Here is a 23,959-nt window from a genome sequence, read left to right as displayed (position 1 = left end):
TCAGGGCAGGCCAGAATATTTTCTGATCACCATCTTTTTTGTCCACTCTTCCTTGTGCAGCAATTGAAAGGGAAAATCCTCGTGAAAGGCAAGAAGCTGAGCAGGCAGGAGGACCCCACTGGGACAAATGGGAACAACAACCTGGAGGCTGAGGATGTTTCTGATGAAGATGAAGCGGCTGAAATTGAAGACGAATCTGTAAAGACGGAGATACAGCAGAAGGGGAAGGTAAGTAAAAGAGGTAACTGAGTCCTGAAAAGGGGCAGACTGGAGAGACAGAAAATCTATAAACTAGATCTGTGCCTACTGCAAAAGGCTTTGAAGCCCTGCATCAGGAAATCATGTCTTGTTAGCCTATCCCAGGGCTCATACTGGGAAACCGCTTTCTAGGTGGGTTTTGTACCATGCCAAGAAAAGTAAAAAGCAATTGAAATACACTTTTAGTATGTTCCCAGCTAAGACAATTTTCAGTGTGTTTTCAGCTACTCAGCTGGAGATTTTGAAGGGTGAATTGTGGAAATTACTGGAGCTAAGGATCCTGATCCTTGCTCAGCTTAATGATCTCTGTCCCAAGCACAAACAGAGATCTTGCAGAGCCAGCCAAGCATGCAGGTTGTCTTATTTCCTTAAAATGAGACTGGAGGACCCTGCAGCTGGGACAGGCCATGTAAGATGTATGGAAGCAGTGGAAGGGCATATGTTAAATCTATCTCTGTCTGATTTCCAGACATCTGTTTGTCTGGATGTGTTTGTTACCAGAGGTTGGTGCTTTTCTAGTCACATTTTGGGACATCCCTCCACCCTCGAAGCCATGTTTTTCTGATCCAGAGGATGGCAGAAGGGAAGACCTACAGATTTATGGAGAAGGAGTGGCCAGTTATCAAAGCAATTGGGATTACTATTTCTGGGACAAAAAAGCTGGCCTTCTCACCAGTGTTTTGCTCTCCCGTGTGAGGACATTCATTTTTTTCCAGACTGCAGGTCATTGTGAAGGCCGTATTTCTTACAGACCAGGTTCATAGCTGTTATAAATACATTTAGCCCCACTGATGGCAAAGCTGATTGACGATGCCTCTGAATTTGGTCTGATCTATGCTTCCCCTTGCTAATTTGCTCACTCTTATTTCTTTCTCTGGTCTGTAGTCAATAATGTGTGTAAATCTGAAGTCTGTCATTTTCTTTCCTTGCCTCTGGTGGTAGCCAGTGGCTCTCGCTTCACCCTTGCACCAATGAATGCGGCTGTGAAGTAGGAGCCACCTACATAATAAGAACTTCCTAGTTTAGGAGAAAAAAGCTCAAGCTCTGTCGAGGCCAAAACATCCCTTCCTTCCTGTTATTTTCAAGTTTGTGTGCTTGGCACGAGGACAATATGGAAAATTCATTACTAAGGCTTAGTTGAAAAGTTTAGGAACTGGAGACATCCATTTATGATGAAATACAAGCGATCATGCCGAAGGCAGAAGAAAGGGTGTCCCACCAACAAAGAGAGAGCACATCTGGAGGCCATCATGCAACAAGGGTGCTGGGACAGCAAAGCATCTGTTATGTGAAATCCTCTCTTAGCTCACCAATAGAGACTGATGGTGTTTGTAGCCCTAATCAGTTGAGTGTGACTGCAGAAACTTACCACAAACCTCTTGCTCTCCTGCTTTTAGAGTGACACCTTGAAGCTGGCCAAGGAGCTGTCAGACACAGTTGTGTACTGCAAGAGCGTCCATTTCAATGGCTTTGAGGACCCCAGCCACCCTCGGGCTTTCTACGAGATGTCGTCGTTCACAGAGAGCAAAGCTCTGAAACTAGCCCAGGAGTCTGGTAAGTATGTTCTGCCCTGGCAAAAGGCCATCCTCTGTCCCAGTCCCTGATAAGGGGACAACTGGTGGTGGTTAAGCATGAGGAAAAGGTATCCTGAAGGATGTGGGTTATGATCTCTTGCCATGCGTAATATCACAGAGGCTGTTACCAAGGACATTTTATGCAGGTAGTTCACATTCAGCCTCGCTGGGCAGAGGAGCAGTATGTACAGCAGCATCAAGCAGAGACAAAAGTAGCCCCTGTCACTGAAAGGGCTGTTTTCTTATTATTTTTTTTTTTTTCTGTAGGAACCAGTTTTATTCATCACAACATCAGGCACCTGAGCCGGATCTACCCTGCGGGCTGGAGGACAGATTCTTCCAACTACAACCCCATCGACTTGTGGAATGTTGGTTGCCAGATTGGTGAGTGCAACTGGCTGGAGAGGGCTGGGTCACCTATGAGCTGCCTGTGGGGGGTTTCAACTGAGGAGATGTGTGATCTCAAGCTGTTTGTAGGCAGAGAGGCTCAGTGGTCACTAGAAGAGATCAGCTCTTCAGCCAGTGCTGAATAATTTTTCATAGACCATTGGCCCACCTCAAAACCATTAGGAGAGTCTTTCCTGCACATTAATGTGCACATCCTTGCAATTTCACTGGAAACAGAGTTTTTGCTGTTTATCAAAGGAGAAGGGAGCCAGGAGGTACAGTCACTTACTGAAAATCATGCAGAAGTGCCTGGCAGAGATGGAAATCAAACTCAGATCTCTCGAGCCCTAGAGCAAGGCCATAACCATAAGAGCCAAGCTGTGGCCTGAGCTGTTCCCTGTAATCAAAGCAGCACATTGTATCTGCTCCCAAGGTGTTGAGACCCTGATGACATATTGATGTCTCAGAGATTTGATGAAAACAAGGGTACCAGAGCCTGTTAAGTGAGTTATGTTGTAGCTCTGCCCCAGAAGACCTGGTGCAGTGATAAGTGGGCAGGCTGGTGATGGCATGCTTGGCTCTCTTGGTGATGCTGGGTGTTGGAGATGTCCCAGTTGTGCCTATGTGGCAGACAAGAGAAGCTGCAGATACAGGACTCCCTGGCCCCCAGCTGTGTGGACCTGCATGGACTGGGTGTGCCTGGCAGCATGTGAACTCACTGGGTCTTGCAGCCCCTGTGGGACACAGGTATCACTCATGGACCTGTCTTCGCAGCATTGAGTCTGGCCTCAGGAATGTCCCTGGGAGGCAACATCAGGTCCCTCGACGTACACTGAGGCCGGACTTAGGCCTTGTCTGACCTAAATTCAGTATCTGGGCACCCAAAATATTTTTTTTTCAGAAGCCCTGAGTACTTGCAGCTCTCAGTAAAACCAGTATACTGCAGTTATTGAAGCCTTGTTTGCAGGTGGAAAAATAGAGGAGTGACTTAAAATGCTTTTGGCCTTCAAGTATTACAGGTTATGTAGGATCCAGGACCAGAATAAGTTGCCATCTGTCCTAGAACTGTCTTAGAAGTTGCTACAGAGGTTAGCATCACCCTTGAGAAATCAATGGAGAACTAAGGAGGCACTGGGGTCCCCACGTGGTATTATGAAACTGTTCACAGAGACTGCTTCCAGATTTGACATCAATGCTTTTAAAAAGACAGTGGCAAATTGGAAAGAATACAAAAAATCTGCCTGGTATTAGGACACCAGTGAGCCTTGATCTATTTTGGGCAGGAGATAATAAAGAGGTGATTTGAGCACTCCTGCATGAGAGGAGCTCTCTAGTCTAACCAAGAGAGGAATCAATGCTTCGCAGCATGGCAGGTGGAAGTAGCCATATCTGGGCTGGAAAGGAGGTTTTATAATGAGGCTAAATATCTGAGAAACAATCTGAGAAGTACTGCTGGCTTCACTGCAGGAGGTAACTCCTTCAGCATAGAAATGACTAGGTTTATCTAAAAGATGCCGTTGCCCAGCCAGCCGACAGAAATTCAATGCAGGACACTTCTTGACCCCGTGGCAGGCAAGAGGACAACTGAGATGGCTGTAGTGGCTCTTCCTGTGTCTGACGTCTCTGAATGCAAGAAATCCTCAGGGGTAGCAGACTGTGAGGGTCAGAGATTATCACTGCTTTTTGAGGCATGGAAAAGGCAAGGTTTTTGTCCGTGAAGTGCAATTCTATGTGAACAGAATTAGTATAAAAAGACTTTTGTTGATTTATCTGAAAGTGACTGAATTTATTTATTTATATTGCAGTTGCCCTAAATTTCCAGACAGCAGGCACAGAAATGGATGTCTACCAGGGTCGGTTCCAGGACAATGGGTTTTCTGGGTATGTCTTAAAGCCGGAATTCCTCCGGGATGAGCAAACCAAATTCAATCCAAAATCCATCACAGAAGGAACATGGGGGACAAAGAAGAAGCTTCTGCTTAAAGTAAGAATAGAAGTTGGAAAATGTCTCAGTAGCATCCACCTTCAGGGGGCGCGTATAGGTTGTAGTTTCTCCTTCTCCTGGTCCCACCTGGGCAATGTTATCCTAACCCTACTCATTTTCCACTTGTGAGTTCTCTGCTTCAGTCCTGCATGAAGTCTCACCCTCCAGGGACTTACTCACATGTTTAATGTTCAGCAGTAGGAGAGGTTACTGACAATATTCGCTGCCATTGCAGAAACATACAGGTAGACATGCAGTCAACAGTCACCACTGTTGTTTCCAAGTATCATCTGGTCACTGTGGGGACAGTTAGAAGAGTTGCCTGCTCCCTAGCCAGCTAGCAAGGCTGGAGCAATGTTCATTGGGTGCTTTGGCTCCTGACAACTTGCTCTGAAGGATGTCAGTACGCTGGTTCTGAAAGGCCAGCACCAGCTTGTCACAGCAGGTCCTGCACTCCTGGAGAAGGAGAGGGAAGTTTGCCAGGGAGTCCTCTCTCCTGATGATGTCCTGACCTCTGTTTCCTCCACAGATCATTTCTGGTCAGCAGCTGCCCAAGGTGAACAAAAGCAAAAACTCCATCGTTGATCCTAAAGTAACGATAGAGATCCACGGTGTCCAACAGGATAACAACAAGAAGCAGACTAAAGTAATTGAAAACAATGGTAAGGGCTTTTCTTCCACGCTGTGCTCCCCTGGGACAGTAACCCTGTGGTTTCATGTAGCAGAGTGTTCCTTGCCAAGGCTGCTGCCCTGTGGCCAGAGCTGCCCTGTGGCACCCAAGCCTGCCCACACAAAGTAGATACACGAGATGCTGTTGGCCTACTTCAGTGCAGGGACCCTGGTTATAGACTGCTGGTGGGACAAACTAGCCCCTAATGTCCCTAAGGAGAATTTATTTCAGGGGTTCTTTCCCCTCTTCTCTCTCTAAGGTATTCAGAGATAGATATTCCCTGAAAAACAAAATCAGCCACAGGAGTTTTGGTTTTTTCAGGCAGGCTGCCCAATCTGCAGAGCTAGGGCTTTGGAAGTTCTCTTTGCCCTTATGCAGTTGGAGTTGACCTGGGATGCATGGGTTCCCACCAGGTTCTGAAAGTGTCACAAACTCACAAAAGTCTGAGGTTGCAAGGGACCTTGGAGCTGACTGTTTCAGCCCCTGCCCAAAGCAGGACCAACCTCAAAGTTAACCCAAGTTGCTCAGATGAATTTTTAATCTCAGAAGATGGAGATCCCTCAGACTCTCTGGGCTCTCCCAAGTGATCCAGTCTTTGACTGACCTCATGATAAAATAGGATATCCTAATTCTTAACCAAAAATTCCCCCAATGCAGTTTGTGCCTGTTATGCATCATACTTGTGGTAGTGAAAGATGACAGTAATAACCCCCTTAGGCTTCACCAGGTCGAATAACTCAACCTCTCAACGTCTTTTCATACATAATGTAGTCTGTGCAGAAGGAGAGTGTTTCCTGTACCTCAGAGCCTCCTCATAAGGCAGGGACAATGCATCTGCTCATCCTCTTGGCCAAAGTGACTCTGGTGCTAAATTAATGCACATCACAGTGATGTGATGAAATGAAATTAAATGAAATGAAAGCTGAAATAATGAAAGTTGTAATCCTTCAGCTGCAAAGAGCTGTGCTCCAGTCTTACCCAGCACTGACCTCAGAGGCCTCACAGACACTTCACCTCCCCATGGACCATTTGTCATTGGTCAAACATGGCTGCGATTCCCCTCCGTGCAGTGAGGGTCTGAATACTGTGGCCTTCAACCCTCTCTCCTGTGGGAGTAACGAGGCAGTAGGAGTCTGAAAAATCAGCCCTCACCCTCCTGCTGACAAACACACACGTACAGGTGCGCATGTGCACACACACACATAAGCACTGCTTTTCTGAGTAGAGTGAGAGCCAAGCATTAGAAAGCCAATGAATATTTTCCACCCTGCTAACAATGTTTCCTCTTTCCTTTTTCCTGTTTGAGTAAATCTGGCCTGACTCCTAAAGCTCACGACCATTTCCGTCACCTAGTCATGCATTGTAATGTCTCGACTGAAAGCTGTGTAGGGAATGTTACAGACTTGCCAGGCTTGTTCCTCAGGGCTGCTCAGCACACGCAGCCCCATGGCCAGCCTTTTGTTGGCTGGAGCGATGCTGGAGTGATGCTGGAGGGATGCTGGAGGGATGCAGGAGGGAATGTTGCCCAATGGAAAGTGAATCAAACCATTAAAACATCAACATTGGAAAGGGGCAGCTGCAGAAAGGACGTTGCATTTCATGGGTTGAGTTTTCAGATACGTGACTGTGCTCCAGTGTCACACCTGGTTTGATGTTTTACTGTTGGACTTGATCTTAAGGGTTTTTTTCAACATAAATGATTCTATGATTCCACGATTCTGTGTTGGTGGGACTGAAGCAGGGGCTGTGGACACAGATGAGGTCCCAGCAGTGCAGCCATGGAGCTCAAGAGGCTGTGGGAAACTGCTGGCTCAGCAGCTCTGAGCATCTCACTGTGACTCCGAGATGGGTTGAAAATCCCCCATAGATGTCAGTACGGTGAAACCTATTGTCCTAGGTTTGATAACTTTCATGATTTCTGCTCCCATGGAATCAGCAACACTGTTTTGTTTTTTTTTTTTCCCCCAAGGATGAAGGGGGTCAGGAGCAGATGTGTGTTATCTGAACATCCAGTTGATTTAATCCTATGAAAGTCCAAATAAAGTGCCCCAACCCAGCACAGGTATTTTGCTATGGCACTGTCCACAAACCCATCTCAGCACCTTCAGGGCCAGCTGAAAGATCCCTACCTCCTGCCAAATCATCTGCAGACCCTCCATGATGAGCAGGCTTGAGCTGATGTTTTGCTGTCCTTGGGAGAGTTACAACTCTCCTCTCTGCTCTCCCCTGCTTTAGGGCTGTAAAAATTCGCAGCTGGCCCAATGGCAACCAAACCCATCCATTATCAGCCAATAAGAGCCTGTGGAGCAGAGCTGAGTCCACCTCCCTCCTGCTCCTACCTGCCTTCTGGGAGCGTGGTGCTGAGGTCTGCGGTGAGCAGCCTAAACTGAAGGATTTATTAATACCAGGTAGCAAATCAGTGTCAGAGCTGGGAATAATGAGGTGTGCACCTCCTGAGGCCTTTGACCTGGCTCAGATTAGGTTGGCAGTCAGGCAAAGTCTCCGTTCATTTGCAAGAATCTCTGACCTCCATCCTTATCTGCCAACGTCTCTGACCTTCATCCTTGCTTGTGAGCATCTCTCACCTCCTTCCTTGTTTGTGAGCAGCTCTGACCTCTGTCCTTGTCTATGTTGCCCAGGCTTTAACCCGAAATGGGACGAAGAGTTTACATTTGACATAGAGATCCCTGCACTTGCCCTGGTCCGGTTTGTGGTGGAAGACTTTGACATGTCGACCAAGAATGACTTCATTGGGCAGTACACCCTTCCCTTCACTAGTCTGAAGCAAGGTAAGGACCTGCTCCCTGTTCCTCACAACTGCTGAGCCCTCTGGGAAGCTCTAGTGTCCTAGGTGAGAGGTCCAGACCCATCACACCTCAGGTCAGAACAGGTCCTCTCTCTGGAGTATGGGCAACATGATAAATGGCTTGTTGGGCAGCTGCTAACACTGTCTCTGGGGAAGGGATCTCCTTGTCACCACTGGCCTTGGGCACGATATGTTACCAATGCTGACAGCCATGCCTCTTGGTCCTCCCTGTTCTGTCGGGTACTGGGAGCAAAGCGTTCTGAGACAGGGAGATGTTTTTGCAGGGCCTTGGCAAGTGCTAGCCAGTATTTTTCCAACTGGACTAAAGGCCATTTTCCATCTGTGTCTCCGCTTCCAGGTTACCGCCACATCCATCTTCTGACCAAGAACGGAGACCCGTACTCCTCCTCCACCCTCTTTGTGTATGTCAATATCCAGGACTGTGATTAGCAGCTCAGCTCTTTCAGGGCACAATGAACCTCGTTACAGACCTAGAAGGAATTCAGCGTGCAAACTCTGCCAACGTCAGGGTCCCGTCAAAACCCCAGTGCCTTCTCTGGAGCAGCACACGGTGGCCCATAGGACCTCTGATGTGAAATAGCCATCAGCCTTCTCCGTTCTGCGTGCTGGAAATATCCTAATGCTGCTGTTGAGATTAATCCTTTTGTACCTGTTCGACCAATCCAGTTGTGGTTTTAGTTCACTTTATTTAGTGTGATTTTATAATTCTGCTTTTAGCGAGAGGTTAGGGACTCCTTTTTAGTGAAGTACAGCTCTTAGGTTGGGTTCGGTCAGACATCTGGACGAAACACCCAACATCTATGCAAGAAACAAATCCACCTCACCACTGAAACCAGTGGCCAGATGCCAGGTGACTTCTTGCAGCTTCAGATGTCAGCCTCCTTTCACCATATGAAGTCTTAAATGGGGGCCCAATTCTCCTCTTAGCTCTTATGGATTGAAAAAGCAAGCTGCACTACAAAGGCCCACGTTATATAACTCGACTTTTGTATTATAATAAAAAATACATGAACACTACCCTGTGTGCCTGGCTCTCGGCTGGGTCGCTTTGCATTCAGAGCCTGGCTCTCGTCCTGTGAAGGAGAAGGAAACTGCCGAGCGGCAGATTTGCCCCTAACCCAGAGTGAAACCTGCTCAGAGGGACCTCAGAGAGCGTCTTTTGCTGACAACAGTGGAAATATGCTCAACTGACAGTAGGGCTTTTTAAAAAAATGCTATAAAACTTTCTTTGTTTGTGCTTTTATAGAAAAAAAAATCTTTTTTTTTTTTTTTAAGACAGAGGAAGTGGCAGTAGAAACCAGTGTAAATGTTAGCCTGGTCCCAGTTGCACTGTGGAGGTAACCCTGTTTTGAATAGCAGCCCTGTATTTATGGCAAAAGGTGATTTTTCTTCAAGTACGACTACAGAGTTAAGGGAATGTTGTAGAAATAAAATAATATATGTATTTGAAGTGCCAACTGTGTTGCTAACAATATGTTAGGCTATTAAAAGTAAAAAAAATCTGGAAAAGTGCAATTACTTGTCATTATTTGCCTCTTTGTCTTGCCTGAATGTAACACATATGAAGTTGGAGACAGACCTGCTTAATTTCTTAAAGCCATCGGTCTTTCTGGGTTTTTCATGCTTGGCAGTGGAGAGGATGGGCTGCTACTAAAGAGGTTCATGTCCTTTTAAACAAATTGTAGTCCCCCACCTCTTTTTGGGTCTAAAATTAGCCTGGATTTAGTGATCCTTGGGCCCCCTGCAAAACTGGGTTTCATTTAGTCCTACCAAGAATTTGTCATCCTGCAGTAATCATTGCTGGACACATTGATGTTTCCTCTTCACTACAATATTGTGTGATATTGTAAACCGTTGCCAGATTAAATGTGAATTATATCCACAGCTCAAAGGCTCATACTGAATGAACAACCAGTGGTTGAAGGAGTTCAGGTGTGGCAGAGGCTGCTGAGGCAGAACGGGGTGTCCTGCAGTGCCATGGGCTCTCAGCTCACCTCTGGGATGGGCGTGTTGTACCAGGAGACCCATTGGAAGGCCAAAAGGGGACAGGGAGAGATATGGGGGCAGGACCACACCATCCAGGGTCAGAGTGGACTTAGATGGACTACACAGAGAGGCCAGGGCTTCCTCTGCCTGTTGTACACTTAAATAAAGGTAGGCAAGATCCATGGGAAGAGAGAACATCCCTCAATCAGGTAGGACAGTTGGGGAAAGACTACTGGAGCCAGGTGGGAAAGTAGCTGAGATGGAGATGGGATAGACCAGAGCATGATGGACAATGCTGCAGTGCGTCCTCGCTCCCCAGAGGAAGGGACATGGTCCGTGCTGTTATCGAGGCACCTCATCTCTGAGCGGATTCGGAAGCGCTGGAGCCCCACTCTAGGGGGAGGAGCAGGAACAGGACATGGCCCACCTGACACTGCAGCAAAAGCAGCAAGCGGCACGAAAGGGAGGATGTGAGTGAGAATCTGTCCTTTAGAAACAGACAGAGAGTAAAACCAACTCTACCCATGAGAAGAGCAGAGCAGCAGCAGTTTCCAACAGGCCCAACTATCAGAAGGATCTATTATCTGTAAAATCCCGTGCTGGTTTCCAAGTCCTGGCAGGAGCGCTCCACTCTGTGCTGGTGAGCACTGCGGCAGCAGAAATGACAGTGACTTGCAGGGAACCATACCAATCTCCCTGATCTGACTGTATCTCCATTTGATTGCGTGATGCTCATTAGGCCCACGGTCAGGGCTAACAGGTGGCATTGCTGCGTTTTATTGAGGAGCACGTGCGATCTGGTAATTTGGGAGCTGGCAGGAGCATGCAGCAGTGGGGCAATGCAAATATTGTTGCTTCCAACAGTGGCAATAGAGGTTGAAACAGGGACAAATGTGCACTGATTGTGTCAGTGTGAACACAACAGGAGCAATCACACCAGTAATTTGGCCGATTTGTGTCTCTTGATTCTTACCTTACTCTGCACGGAGTGGGGTTCAGTGGGTTTTGGGCTGGACCCTCAAGTAGAAATGGGATGAAGTGGTGGCAGAAGCATGGAGGTAACGATGGGACTCTGGCTTATTTGAGGTAACTACCAATTCCTAAACACAAAGATCTGTCCAGAAGACCCCATCGCCTGGAGGTCCCTGCCTCCAGCCCAGCCAGATGGTGACACTTCACCACTACTGCATGGTCCCAGGTGCTGCGTGAGAGCTCTTCACTTCTCAACCATCAGCTGCCTGCAGCTCCTCAGCTCCATCCCCACAGACCTGCAGTGGGGGTGGGCAGTCAGGCCAACTGCTGAACAGCCCAGTCCTCACCACGGGCGGTGGGAGGGCTTCGGGAGCAGGGTACCTGGGCATAGGGAGACAAATGGTCATTTCTATGTGGTGTTTGGGAACAGAGGGCCCCCTCACCTTCCCAGTTTGTTCTTTTATTTAAAAAAAAATCACAAATCCCATTAAAGACCAGGTGTTTGAAGGATCTGTGGCCCTGCAGAGCTTTTCTTTACTGCTGTCCTACCCCACACGTTGATCAAGGACACTTACAGTGCTGTTGCCGGCTGTTTATTTGGAATGACTGATCAGGCTGGAAATGGAATGAAGCTGCAAAACCACATCTTCTGGGTTTTTAAACATATGTGTTTCTTCCTTTTGTTTACAGTTGTATCTCTTAATCACTGATTGCTCACATTTCCCCCTGCCTTCCCGAATCAGACTGAGCTTGCAGGGTGGAACGAGCGCTTTCAGCCCCACGGACATCACAGGGATGGAGCCCTGACAAAACCTTCAGTGGGACACACTCCGCCTCAGGTCATACCCCAACCCCTCCTGGCTCCCTCAAGCCTCTGGTCTGCAGGCAGATGGACCCTTACGATCACCTGCACCTGGTTGTGCACATAGAGGCCGGGTGAGACTGGAGATGCTGTCTGACCGGGGAAAAAATAGTCAGAGTCTCATGTAGCAGTCAAAATGAACAGCTGTGTCGAGCCCTAAATCTCATCATTCTCTTCAAATAGATCAGCTAATAAATATGTTCTAAATAAGTGGGTGTTTTCCAGGCCAGGTTCTCATTTGTTTTACCTGCACTGGGCTATGTTAGTCTACAGCTGACTCTGGCAGTTCTTTGGCGAGTAGTTTTTCTGCAAGGGGAGGAGGGGCAGAATGGGCTGGTGTCACTCCATGGGCTACCCCATCACACATCTGGCTACTTCATTACCTTTTTCCTGACCTCAAGGCTCCTCCTCTGTCCTCCTAGGCCTTCCCCTGCCTCTCCCCACCCAGAATTTACATAGCAGCTGCAAGTGGCCTTTGTCTTGCCTAATTTTAAACATCTACAAATGAAGGAAGATCATGATCTCGTGCATATGGCAATTTGCAAAAGGGAGAGGAAAGAAGATGCTACAATATGGTTGTGTGACACACACTTGTCTTCATGGCAATAAAGTGTCAAAAAAGGCAAAAACATCCTGCAAAGTAATTCCTGCAGAAAGAACATTCCTGCCTCCTTAGATTCAACGTTTGTGGGGAGAAAGGAGTCATCCCCTGAACAGTGGCTGCTGGAATAACTGCATTGGAGCTTGGCTTGGTTGAGATGTTGGGTTGGGTTCATTGAGCAAATGTCTGTACTTCTTCCCTGAAGCTCCTACGAGAGCAAAGGTTGGTCCCAGAATCACTGGATGCCAGATGGTCCCTGCCGTCTCAGAAGAGTCCACATTGCTTCTTCTCGTTCTGCTGCTTCCATTTGGGCATCTGGTAGAACTCGTCCTTGGACTTCCCAAAGATATCGTGGAAATCAGTATCAGAGAGATAGTACTGCAGTGGGAGGAGAGAGCAAGGAAAGGTCAGCTTTGGCGTCTGCAGAGGTCGAGACACCTCCATTGTCTGTGTCCTTTCCTCACTCTGCCAGTGCTGATCCCTAACTCCAGGCCAACAGCTCCTGTCCTGCTGCCTGTCCTCGTGGTGGGACCTGTTCCTCATGCCGCTTCCCAAAGCACCAGGGGATTAAAAGCTCACCAGCCCAAAGGGATGCCCTGGTTTTGAGGGGTTAGCATGCACTGGCTGGAATTTGGTCCCTGCTAATCACACTGAGGCCTGAACAATTAATGGTGCGTTGGAGAAGTTCTGCGGGACAAAGCTTTAGGTGGTTTTTAAGGCAGTGATTCACAGTGAAAGCATCTCTCCCTCGCCCAGTTCCTCCCAGATATTCCACTGGAAATGTTCACTCCCATTGCTGGAAAGGCAGAAATTTTTGTAGATAGTGGGTTCACCAGCAGTACTGGGAAATACTGTGGGAAATGGAGGCTGAGTTTTCCCTGGCATTTTGAGTAGAAGAAAGCACTCATGTACAGCCCAGCTGAAACACAACCATTAGCAGATGGGCATTGCTGTGGGCAGAGCTGCTGGCCCAACTGTGGATCAGCTCTCTGGCTGTGGGTGCTGCCCTTTGCCAGGAGATCTGTTGGGAGAAGACATTGGTCAAACAGGCATCGTAGAGAGCAGAGGGAATCAGCCCTGTCTCCCTCCCTCAGCTACAGACATTGCCAAAATCCTTGGGCCGATCAGAAATCTGAGATGCAGCATTCCTTCCTGTCCCTGGAGGTGTCCCTCCAAGGACAGAGTTTGGGTGGCAGAATTAACTCTAGCAGAAGAAAATTGTTTGAAAATTAACTGTTTAAAACTCATTTTTCTCCCCTGCCCCCCCTCAAAAAAAAAAACAAACAAACCCAAAAACATCAAGTAGGGTAAAACTACTCCAATTTCCTCTCACATGAATGTCCTGCTTTTCGATAACACCTATTTGTCCAGCGAGAGTCTCCTTGAGCCTGAAGCAGGACTTAACAGTCTGAAGTACTACTGCACTAGTTCCAGGTTAAGTTACAAATCAGCAATGCTGTCACCTCTTTTTTAGCGGGATCCACGCCTTCTGGAAGTTCATCCACCGTCTTGTTCATCAGCACCTCTCGGGAATAAATTCCTTCGCCGTTGGGCACCAGGGTAGGGCTGCTGCTGTTGTAGCTGCTGCTGTTGCCGTGGCTGTTGCTGTTGTCGCTGTGGTTGAAGTGTGATTTATACTCAGGGGAAGCGCTTGTCGTACTTGAACCAGCCAAGTTGGTCATGCTGAGGGTTGTCTTGTTCAGGCTGATGTTGTTAAGGTCCTGCCAAATGGAGAGAAGCATGTCAAGACAAGAAGCAGTGGCAGAGCAAGTGGGGGTTATCCCAGGACCTTTCTCTCTGTTGGGGTTGGCAGGGGGGGAACTGTTTCTGGCATAGATTATCTGTTGGCCTGTTGCTCCAAAGATGCAAGGAGAAAGTCCAAACTAAAACATCAGTCCAGCACCTCCATCAATGTTACATGTTGACGTTAGGATGGCTAAAAGCACAGCACTGATGAGAGCGCTTAGAAATCACTGAAGATACTGACAGTCGTCTCATTTTCCTCAAGGTAACAGCAGGGGAAGGTGCATTTGGGAGGACAGAAGGTGAGATTGGATATCTACCATGTATAAAATTTTTTTGTAATTTTTTTTTTTCAGATTATACATTAAGAAAAAATTTTTTACACTGAGGGTAGTGGCACACTGGCCCAGGTTACCCAGAGAGGCGGTGGATGCCCCATCCCTGGAAACATTCCAGGCCAGGTTGGACAGGGCTCTGAGCAACCTGATCCGGTTGCAGATGTCCCTGCTCCTTGCAGGGGCGTTAGACAGGATGACCTTCAAAGGTCCCTTCCAACTCAAACTGTCCTATGATTCTATGAAAATTTCTAAATTATCTGCATACCCCTCCCTGATATTCCATCTCTCCTCATTCAAAGCCCTTGACACTTCCTTCCAGCCTTCCTCCTGTCCCTGTCCAGGGGAGAACTCATCCCCTGTGATGATCACGTTTGGGACTGTTGGGACCTTGTCTCCTCTGTGCTTTGTAGTATCTCCCATTGAGCTGTGCCCTTCTTGACCAGGAACCCCTTGTCCGGGGTCTGAGGGGCTCCACCGCTGCAAACTGTTCATACAATGCTTGACCGCACGCTCTTACAGCTGCACACACTTTTGTTTGCATGTGTAGTTTAGAAAGCAGCTGGCCAACCTCCTGCTCGCAGATGCCTCTGCACAGGACTGGAAAAGGCCCAGGAGATCTGGGTGTATTTCTGGGTGATTAATCACATCTCCCTCTGCTTTCCACAGAGGAGCACAGCTCTGCTCCTGACGGCCTGAGGTCCCCGTGCCTGCTCTGATGTTATGTCCTCTCCTTCATGCAGACAGGCTAGGGCACGCGTCGGTGTTTAAACCCAGGTGTTTCCCACCCGTACGGTCGAGAAGCAACTCACCACTTTGATCTCCGATATGGCCGACACATCCCCCAAGCTGTTCTTCATCTCTTCATAGGACTTGCCATCCTAAAGGTAAAGAGAGTCGTAAGAAGCAGGGGCCACCTTTAATTAGCAAGTTCTCTTGCTCTCTAATGGGGCCAGGAGATTTTTTAATGAATTTTAAAGGCCAGTGGTGCCCACTGAGGTGGCAGCTGGTGCCTCCCGCAATCCCCAGCTCCTGGAATCAGGAGACTGCCAGAATCTGAGCTTTCACTTGAAAACAAAGAAACAAACGGACTTTAGCCTTGGCAGTTGTACAGTCACAGGTGAAACCAGGAAATTTAAAGACTTCAGAGAGCAGCAGGCAAATAAAGAGAAATCGTATTTACTGTTGGATTTAAATATTTTAAATTTTAAATTAATCTTGCAGTGCACAAACATTTGAGATAAAAATATAATAATTTTTTTCCCTTCCCTGATTAATTTCAGAGACTCAGTCCCTAATTTCTTGTAATTTCATGCCAGGTATTACCAGCTACCTCTTATTTCCTAAAAAAAGGAATATACCGGATATATTGGCAAAGCTGATGACTGTGTTTTCCTAAGCAGCCAGGAGATGTCAGTTCTTAACAGAAACATCCAACAACGTTCCCCAACAAGAACAAACAACATCAACACATGGACTGCAGAGCAAACAGATTTAGACCCAAAACAGAGCAGTGAGCGCACGCACCAGGTATTTCTGGGATGTCAACAGTTTGGATTGCTTGTCTGTAGTTGCTGAAGCTGCCTACAGGGGCACACATTTTAGAGGCACACATTTTATGATCTGTATCCTTGTTTTTCAGCAGTTCCCCAGAAAAAAAAAAAAACAAACCAAAAAACCAAACCAAAACCAACAAGTTTTGACCTTTATTCTAAGCATCAACATTGTTTTAAGGGTCAGTGCTCTGGGAGTTGCTGTCTTATCTGTCCAAATCCGGCTGTCAAGACAGGCTTTCTACCACTGCACCAGTTGCAAAGAAAGATGAAGCAGACCCAGCTACAGGAAAAAAAAAATTAATATCTGAGATTTCCTGCAGTGTGAAGTCCCCCTGGGGACCTTCAGCCCATTGCCCTGGCCATCCCACCTGCAGGCTCCAGCATGGGACTTCACTTACAGGCCTTGGGGCAACCAGAAGATGGGATTGCTTGTGAATTGGCTGAACGTTGATGTTCATAGACTAAAACTGGAATGAGAAGGGACGATCTCACTGGTGAAGGGTCTGGTAAAACATCATCTAGGAGCTGAGCTTTTCCCAGCTGCCTATCATAAATATATATATATTTTTTTTTTTTTTTCCTTCAGTCATGCACACCAGTGCCATCGGGTGGCAGGAATTTAGGTGCACAGCCTGGCAGCATTGCTTCCACCTGGCTGTTTGCTATGGACCAACACTCTGGCTCCGTTAATCACCAAAGACCCTCCAGGATTGTCCTTTATTCCAAATAAACTCTGTGCTGCAGCACCAAGCGCCCAGGCTGGGGCATGGTCTGCGTGGAGTTAAGTGCGTCGCTCCTTCGTTCGTCTGACCACGCTGTGTGCAACCAAGGTTGGAGACGAAGTCCAACAGACAGTACACGGTGGCACCTTATGCGCTGGCCACATAGCAAATCTCTGCTCCTCATTACACTCCTGAAATGATTTGAACCCTGTGTATTTGAAAGATGAAAGAAAGGCGTTCTTTCTTTCTCAGACATCTCCTGGGGCAGGTTTCCATTTCTATCTAGAGAAGAGCTGGCATTTGTCAATCAGCTTTTGAGAAGAAGGTTTGTATGTAGGACCTGGCTCAGGAGCTCCTGTGCTCTGATGGGCATTCTGCAAACCTGGAGATGAGACCTGTTTGCTCACATCTTCCATTTTGCCAGAATTTACTCTTAAAGCCGGGTCACAATTTTTTTCTCTATGGCTGCATTTTGAAAAATTAATGTTTTAAAAATTTAATGATATGAAGTGCTTCTGTTTCCACTCTGAACTTAATTTTCCTGCTAGCAGCCCCAACCTATTTTTGGCTGAAATCACAAACATGATTTGGAACCTAATAATTTTAAAAATAAAAATGTGAATATAATGAATCAAAGCTCATTTACTCATATTTGCAAAAGCCTCAGTTTCACCAAACACGTACTTTTTGTTGATGACGGAGTAGCAGCTGCTTAGGTACTACCAAAAAGCCATAAAGCCCAGGACATGTCCCAGCAAGGTTTCATTCCACGCACCATAGAGGATATGTTCACTGACAACACCACCCTTTAAGCACCGCTGAGCACACGTGCACACCACAGGGCTTTTCCAGCAACTTACGCTCCATTTGTAGGGGTCCCAAGCGTTGAACCATCCTGTGAAGTTAAGGGGTTCGTAGCCCTGCTTCACCAGTATTATCGGAGTTGCCAAGTCTCTCCCTGCCGGATGGGTCTTGAGATACTCCTTAGCTGAGGCGATTGCCTCGTTCCTCTCATATGTGTTGGAGGCTTTGCCAACCCAAAGGAAAATCTGCAAGGAGAGGAGGTGTTGAAGAACAGTGAGAAGTTAGGACCTGTAGAGGCACGGCTGTTTGTTCACCCCTGCCAACTGAAGCAGAGATAAGACTGCAACTGTTGTTTCCCAACAGTACCCTGGGATTTTTATTCCAGATTTCCTCCCAGTTAAGAAGAGTTTTACTTTTGAGACAGGCTCAAAGCATAAATATTTCAGAAAATAGCTCTCGCGTGCTTCAAGGTTGCTAAACTCAGTCTTTGCATGGCCAAAAAATCAAATGGCGAGGAGTCAGTATTCAACAGTCTAAAGCAAGTCTTCACCACCGGTGCTGGGAAACAAGGGGGAGGGTTTCTGGGTGCCACCCCCTTGCATGAGCTGGCAAAGACTGGAGAAGGTCCAGCTCATCTTGCCTTGAAGCAAGGCGTGGAGCAGGTGTCTACATTTCCTCCTTTCTGAAACGGGGCTGGCAATACCACCTCACTCACGTGTTTTGGACCTGGATTTGACATACACCTGCTTGTCTGACCAAGAACCGTGAAGGGTTTAGAGATGGGACAGACGGCATATTGCCCTGGGTTTCAAGTTGAATGATGGATTCAAACAAAATAAGCCACAAACTGTTTGAAAAAATTGCAAATATGTTTGGGGGGAAGAGGAGAGGGAGTCAGTGCTGACCTCTTCCCATGTGTCTAGCAGCATGACATCATCTTCGTCCAAGTCTTCCTGGCAGAAGCCCACCACCTCTGTCATGATGAATCGACCCGTCTGGTTGGAGCACTCAAAGAGGCGAGGCTGGTAGTGTGTAACCTGCTCTTGAAACCTTCCTCATGCATGGCAGGGAAAGAAAAAACAAGAGAGATGGAAACTCTTCCCACATGGTTTACCACAGGGCTCTGCTGCTACTTGTCATGACCTTGATGGAAGAGGTGGGAATATGGCAAACCTCGTCTGAGGGCCTGAAAGTCAGGCAATGTCAGGTCTTAGGAGATTTTTGGATCATTTTAACAATTTTTAAAGGTAACTATTTCTCCACCCAAAGAGGGAAAAAGCAGAACTCTCCTCTTCTTGTGGAGATTAGCCTGTTGTCAGGTAAAAGCCACATCAGATCACTTGGTGGCAAAAGAATGCATCACCTGCCAAGAGGGCTGGAGAAATCCAAGTTGTTCAAAAGCAGGTTTAGTTTCATGAATCTTCTGGGGCTGCCTATAAAGCCAATGATGTCTGGAAATGGAGCATGTAGTTCATGTAGCCCTTACGACAAGATATGGGATGGATTTACTATGGGGAAAGGAGGGTGTAGCACACTCTTGTCTGCAGTTTGGATCTGCAGCTCCTACTTCAGAAGGCTTGACCCAAAAACTAAGAGACATCTTGGTGTGGTTTCTGACCAAGCTTTTGGCAATATTCTGAACTGGTGCCCCTCTTGGTGAGGACACAGTATCAAAGTGCTTACTCACTTTCCCGCAAAGTTTTGATCCCTTGCTTAATGTTGTCTGGCCAAGCCCAGAGGAGCAAGCAGGTCATTATTACCTCTTTTCACTGGCGTAAGGTGCTTTGCCTCCCAAGGCTTCCCAGAACTCTGCTGGCTCTTGTCCCTCCAAAATAGTGTGCTTGTCCCGTTTGGAGACGATGTCAGCCACCATCTTTGCCATCTCCCTCTCATCTCCACTGCATCCCTGTGTTCAGGACGTAAGATAGAGGTGGAGTTAGGGGCAGACTAGCAAAACATATCTGTGGGGAAAAGCTGGCTTGGCCATGCCCTCCTCAGGGAAAGTTTTAGACCTGCTTGAATGCCTTTGAAGGTCTCATCTGAGCTGGTCACTCAGAATCAATTTCTAGTCCTTGAAGGGACATTCAGTGCACCCAATGGCATCTAAGGCACAACTCATAGAATCATGGAATGATTTATGTTGGAAGGGACCTTTAAAGGTCATGTAGTCCAACCCCACCTGCCATGGGCAGGGACATCTTTCACTAGATCAGGTTGCTCAAAGCTCCGTCCAACCTGACTTTGAACAATTCCAATGATCCATAACTTCTCCAGGCAACCCTTCTGCTTTGGTTTGATCTACCATCCCATCCTGGAGCAGATGACTAAAAGAGAATAAATGCATATGCTCTAATCCTGGCTATTTTCTTACTGTTAGAGAACCTGGAGTCCTTTATTCAGCTGAAAGTAATATGAACCTCGAAAAAGAGGTGAGGTGAAGCCCTAAATGCATTACTTCTATATAGAGAAGGCTGTGTTACTGCTAATCCTCCACAGTCAGAGCCTTCTCCTCAGTTCACCTTCCTCCATTGCAGTAGATGGTCTGCATGCCCAAGGATACACCTCCACAGCTCAGTGGATGTAGGAAACTCAAGCCTTACATCAGCAAGTTCAGCTTCCTTCAGCTGCCTCTCATGAACTCACTGCAGTCTCACCTTCCCGCACCACAGGTAGCAGACTTGGCTGGTTGTCAGCAGGAATACATCATTGGAGTTGAGCGAGGAGGCCCGGGCCGGCACCTCCGTGGCCTTTGTGTTCATCTCATCTGTACCTCTCACCTGGAAGAGGCGGATTGCCGGCTCGGGCATGTTTTTCTGAGCCCTGCTCGTGCCACCCTGCAAGGAAGCAGAGGGAAGGATGGTTTGGGAGGTAAGGAGGACATGCAAATCTGGAGTGCAACGGGTTTGAGGAAGAAGGCTCTTGCAGTCACAGCCTTACATGCTGCTGCAATGATGGACCATGGTCCTACACAAAGTAGGTGAGGAAATCCAAATACCTTCTCATTCCAGGTCAGGATAAAACCCACGTAGCTTAACTTCCACATTTTTCCTCAATTATTCTGTCTTGACCAGCTCCCATCAAGATGCTCAAGTTCAATGTGAGCAGATCTTTGTGTTTGCAAAGCATTTGCCATGTAAACTGGGCAAGGCAGCTGGATTTTGATTTCCAGCTGCGTTCAGCTTAGCTGAACACCTGCCATGGAAGCCATATAGTGGGACCAACGCTGAGAGCTGAGGGCGATACCCCTCTTCCCCAACCATTTATGATGTTTCCACCACAGACATCAGCAGTGAAGTGGGTTAGTAGTTAACATGATGTAATTCAGGAAGGGACAATTCAAATCATGTAACTGTTTGTAGGATATTTTAGAGGACCCTCTCTGGATAGTGGTATCTGTAATTCACAGGATGATTGTCTTATTGTAGCTCTGCAACATATTTTGGGATAGAGCTGGAGCTCAGGGTTGGACAGCTGAGTCTGGGTTAGTCCAGGACTGTGTTTACACATATGGTGTTCAGACTACTTGGGAAGTAGTAGAAATGTTCCACCACTTCCATCTGCCAGCCCGTGCAGACCTGGCAGACTCCTTTCCTAAATATCAGCCCATTTTTCTGGACTATTTCCATTGCAACTGCCAAGCCATCATTGGTGCTTGCACCTTCCGTTGCCCATGTGCGCAAAGCTGTATTACCTCGTAAATGATCAGCTTGCCCTTGAAGATCGCCAGGAAATGTGTGGGCTCCTTGCCCATCGTCACGCGCACCTGCACAGCCTCATCCCCGTGCTTCTTGTCCAGCTCAATGGCGTTGAGGGCACAGGCGGTGATTTCATCCACAGAGGCATGGCGACCCTGGGGAAGAGAGTGATGCCACATGCAACATGGTGAGATGAAGGGTATAAAGCTCTGCGCAATGTAACATCTTGCCAATCCCAAGCCCTGCATATGGTATCTTGAGATCAGCGTTAAAACCACAAGATGTTTAAATTTCATTCGCATTCCCATTTTGGAGCCTCTAGGATCCCATTTTCAAAGCTTTTCTCTGCATTCCAGGGGAGGAAAATATACTTTAAAAAAGAAAGCAGAGATATTAGTATACTCACCTGACTCCAGAAGATGAGGCTTTAATGGGTGATCTGAAAGACTACAAAGTTTGACCTCAGCCCTGTAAGCCCCATAATCCTTCACTATTTCTGGTTGACATTGCTGGCTCTCAGTCTGATGCCAGATTGGTGTCAGTGTCCATGCTGCCTACAAAGCACAGCTTGGGATATTTGCAATGGACAACTGATGATCAAAGAGCACATGAGTTCTTCTGGATGCTTGGGATTTTTGCCTGCAATTGCTTCTTTCTGTTTCAGGCTTCCAGCAGACACAGAACAGTCCCTTCTTCTTTGGCTTGACCTACCTGCCACATGTAGAGGACGTAGTGAGGCCTGCCTGACCTCAGATAGGTGTACAGGACCAGGTAGCAATCGCCCCCGTAGAACTGCCCATATGTCTTGGGATTCACTGGCTGCATCTGCAAGTCCTCAATCCTCCACACCTAGTGAGAGAAACATCTTGGTGAGCAGCAGTGGAGTCAACGTGAAGACAGAGCACAGACCCTTTGCCAGCAGAGCACTGAATTTCAGGTCTGCAGTTGGAAAGATAACCCTTCATCTCTACCCTGGATGCCAGTCTATGTTCCTCCAGCTTGATTAAGTACTTTCTAGCAAAGTCAGGTCTCTCCAGTGACCATCACAATACACGTGCCATTAACAGCCTTTCTGCAGTCAGTGACCCTCAAGGAGGAGTAGCCTCCTGATCCCTCTCAGTCCCACAGTCCCTCTCTCAACCAGCTCCATCTCCCATGGGACGACACAAGAATGGGAGAGGGGCCTCTGCTCCACGCAAATTTGGTTGATATGGACCTAAGTGGGAGACAGAGTGAGAAGGGAGTTGGCTGTATCAGTCTAGGTCCCCCCGGAGCCTTCTCTTCTCCAGGCTGAACAGCCCCAGCTGTCTCAGCCTGTCCTCATAGGAGAGGTGCTCCAGCCCTCTGATAATTTTCATGGCCCTCTTCTATTTGGCTATTTGGAAACAACTCATCATGGCATCCTCTGTCAGCGAAAGGAGCTCTCTCACCTCTATTTCCCCGGAGGCATCATCTACCATTCTCTGCTCAGCAGCTAGCTCCGGTCTGGCGTGGAGCTGAGTGGTGTCAAACTTCACCTGCTCCACCTTGGCTGCATGCACCAGCAGAAGAAAAGCAAGAACCCAGTGAATGCACAATAACATATGAACTGTCTTACACACACACAATTTTCATACATATGAGAAAAACCTGGTCCACGGTTGCATGAAGCCAGTCTTGTCACCAGTAAGCCAATGTTGATTTTGGACCACGCAAGAGCTCATACACCCCGGTGTTGCTCTGTTACAGGCTGGCAATGAGCCATATAGTGCGTTCCAGTGACGACTGGCTGGTAGAAATATTAGTTGTCTCCCGACTGAAAAGTTGTAATTGTTTTCCAAATGCATACATATTTCCCTCCTTTAAAAATGTTTCCTTCAGAAATAAAATGGCTACATTTCTCCAGCTCATGGCAAAGAGAGAGCTCATTTATGGACAGCACGGAGAGAGGCAGAGGTGGAGAGAAAAGAGAGAACTTGCAAGGGAAAGAGATTCGCAGCCCTGAAGCTGTTATTGATGGAGGCAGTCACCATCCCATCATTCATCATGAAATTCTCTCTCTTCAGTATCGTTTACTCTCTGGGGTTTATGCATTGCAATATTCACTTCAGCAGCGTGATAAATTGAGGCACCATTTACACCAGTGTAAATACAGAATAATTCCATTGACGTCAGGAGGGTCTTGGGTGGACGCCAGTGTAAATGAAAGGAGAATGTTGTTCAACACTTCCTTATTAGGTTCATCATTAGCCCTTTATAAAGAAAATTAGGATGTTCTGCAAGTGTGATTTTTTGCACACAATTTTTCAGACAAGAGTGATCTGCCAACATTTACATTTGGAATAAGAGGCAGCTTGGTTCATATAAGAAGCCTCAGTAGTTCCCAATGTTGTTCAGTTCCTGAATCCTTTGCATCTAATGAAGGAGGTGGAAAATACAAGGCGTGAGAAGAACGTTGAACTAGATTTTCAAGGCGCTGAAGGCAGAGGACCATTAATGTGAATGACGTTCCCTCAGCTGTTGCTTAGCACAGGTAGGAAAGCCAAATCCAGGACAATCATGCTCACCAATTTTACCAGTAGTGTAGACTTTGCCCAAGCCTTGCGTTTCGTCCTTTTCTGTCCACCTCTGGAAGAGCTGTTTAAACATGGCTGACTCTGCTCCATCATTGATCACTTCAACGTTGGTGGATGAAGGATAGCCTTTGGCTTGGATAAAACCCTAGTGGGTTTGGAAAAGGACATTAGTGGGGACACATCAAGCTTTTCACAGACATGAGAAGAGGGATGTGGACCTAAGCCAGCCCAAAGAGTGAACGTCCCCCACTGAACACACTGGCATGACCAAGGGCACAATTCACCCCAAGACTGGCATTCAGACTTAGAAACTGAGGCGTCTACAATCTCTCACTGTAGTATCCATGTTTATTTCTGTGTTTAGGAGACTACAGCTCCATAGATGGCTTCTGGTGATAGATCTAGGAGTTGGAGGGGAGGGAGTAGTG

At 47.3% G+C, this 23,959-nt stretch overlaps 2 protein-coding genes across 3 annotated transcripts in view; one reads left to right on the top strand and one right to left on the bottom strand.

Moving 5' to 3' along the window:
- The window catches only part of PLCD1 (phospholipase C delta 1), a 54,481-nt gene extending 44,897 nt beyond the window's left edge, over positions 1–9,584 (top strand). For both annotated transcript variants that reach the window (XM_086741841.1, XM_086741840.1), the window contains exons 9-15: positions 61–228; positions 1,656–1,812; positions 2,100–2,216; positions 4,025–4,203; positions 4,733–4,865; positions 7,513–7,662; positions 8,038–9,584. In XM_086741841.1, the coding sequence (XP_086597967.1) occupies positions 61–228; positions 1,656–1,812; positions 2,100–2,216; positions 4,025–4,203; positions 4,733–4,865; positions 7,513–7,662; positions 8,038–8,129 (996 nt within the window). In that variant the 3' untranslated portion in view covers positions 8,130–9,584. The remainder of the gene's footprint in view (positions 1–60; positions 229–1,655; positions 1,813–2,099; positions 2,217–4,024; positions 4,204–4,732; positions 4,866–7,512; positions 7,663–8,037) is intronic.
- Positions 9,585–11,235: 1,651 nt separating this feature from the next.
- VILL (villin like) overlaps positions 11,236–23,959 on the bottom strand; it is a 36,087-nt gene continuing 23,363 nt past the window's right edge. The window contains exons 10-20 of the mRNA XM_010130816.2: positions 23,523–23,676; positions 22,407–22,507; positions 21,688–21,825; positions 20,973–21,131; positions 19,936–20,115; positions 19,042–19,187; positions 18,187–18,331; positions 17,338–17,526; positions 15,012–15,080; positions 13,585–13,842; positions 11,236–12,499 (exon numbers count right to left, since the gene is read on the bottom strand). Coding sequence (XP_010129118.2) covers positions 12,386–12,499; positions 13,585–13,842; positions 15,012–15,080; positions 17,338–17,526; positions 18,187–18,331; positions 19,042–19,187; positions 19,936–20,115; positions 20,973–21,131; positions 21,688–21,825; positions 22,407–22,507; positions 23,523–23,676 — 1,653 coding nt within the window. The 3' untranslated portion in view covers positions 11,236–12,385. The remainder of the gene's footprint in view (positions 12,500–13,584; positions 13,843–15,011; positions 15,081–17,337; positions 17,527–18,186; positions 18,332–19,041; positions 19,188–19,935; positions 20,116–20,972; positions 21,132–21,687; positions 21,826–22,406; positions 22,508–23,522; positions 23,677–23,959) is intronic.

Source organism: Chlamydotis macqueenii, chromosome 2 (assembly GCF_036417535.1).
Source record: "Chlamydotis macqueenii isolate bChlMac1 chromosome 2, bChlMac1.mat, whole genome shotgun sequence".
In the NCBI taxonomy this organism is placed as follows: Eukaryota; Metazoa; Chordata; class Aves; order Otidiformes; family Otididae; genus Chlamydotis; species Chlamydotis macqueenii.
Note: the sequence above shows the minus strand (reverse complement) of the source record. Positions and strands in the feature narration are given on the sequence as shown.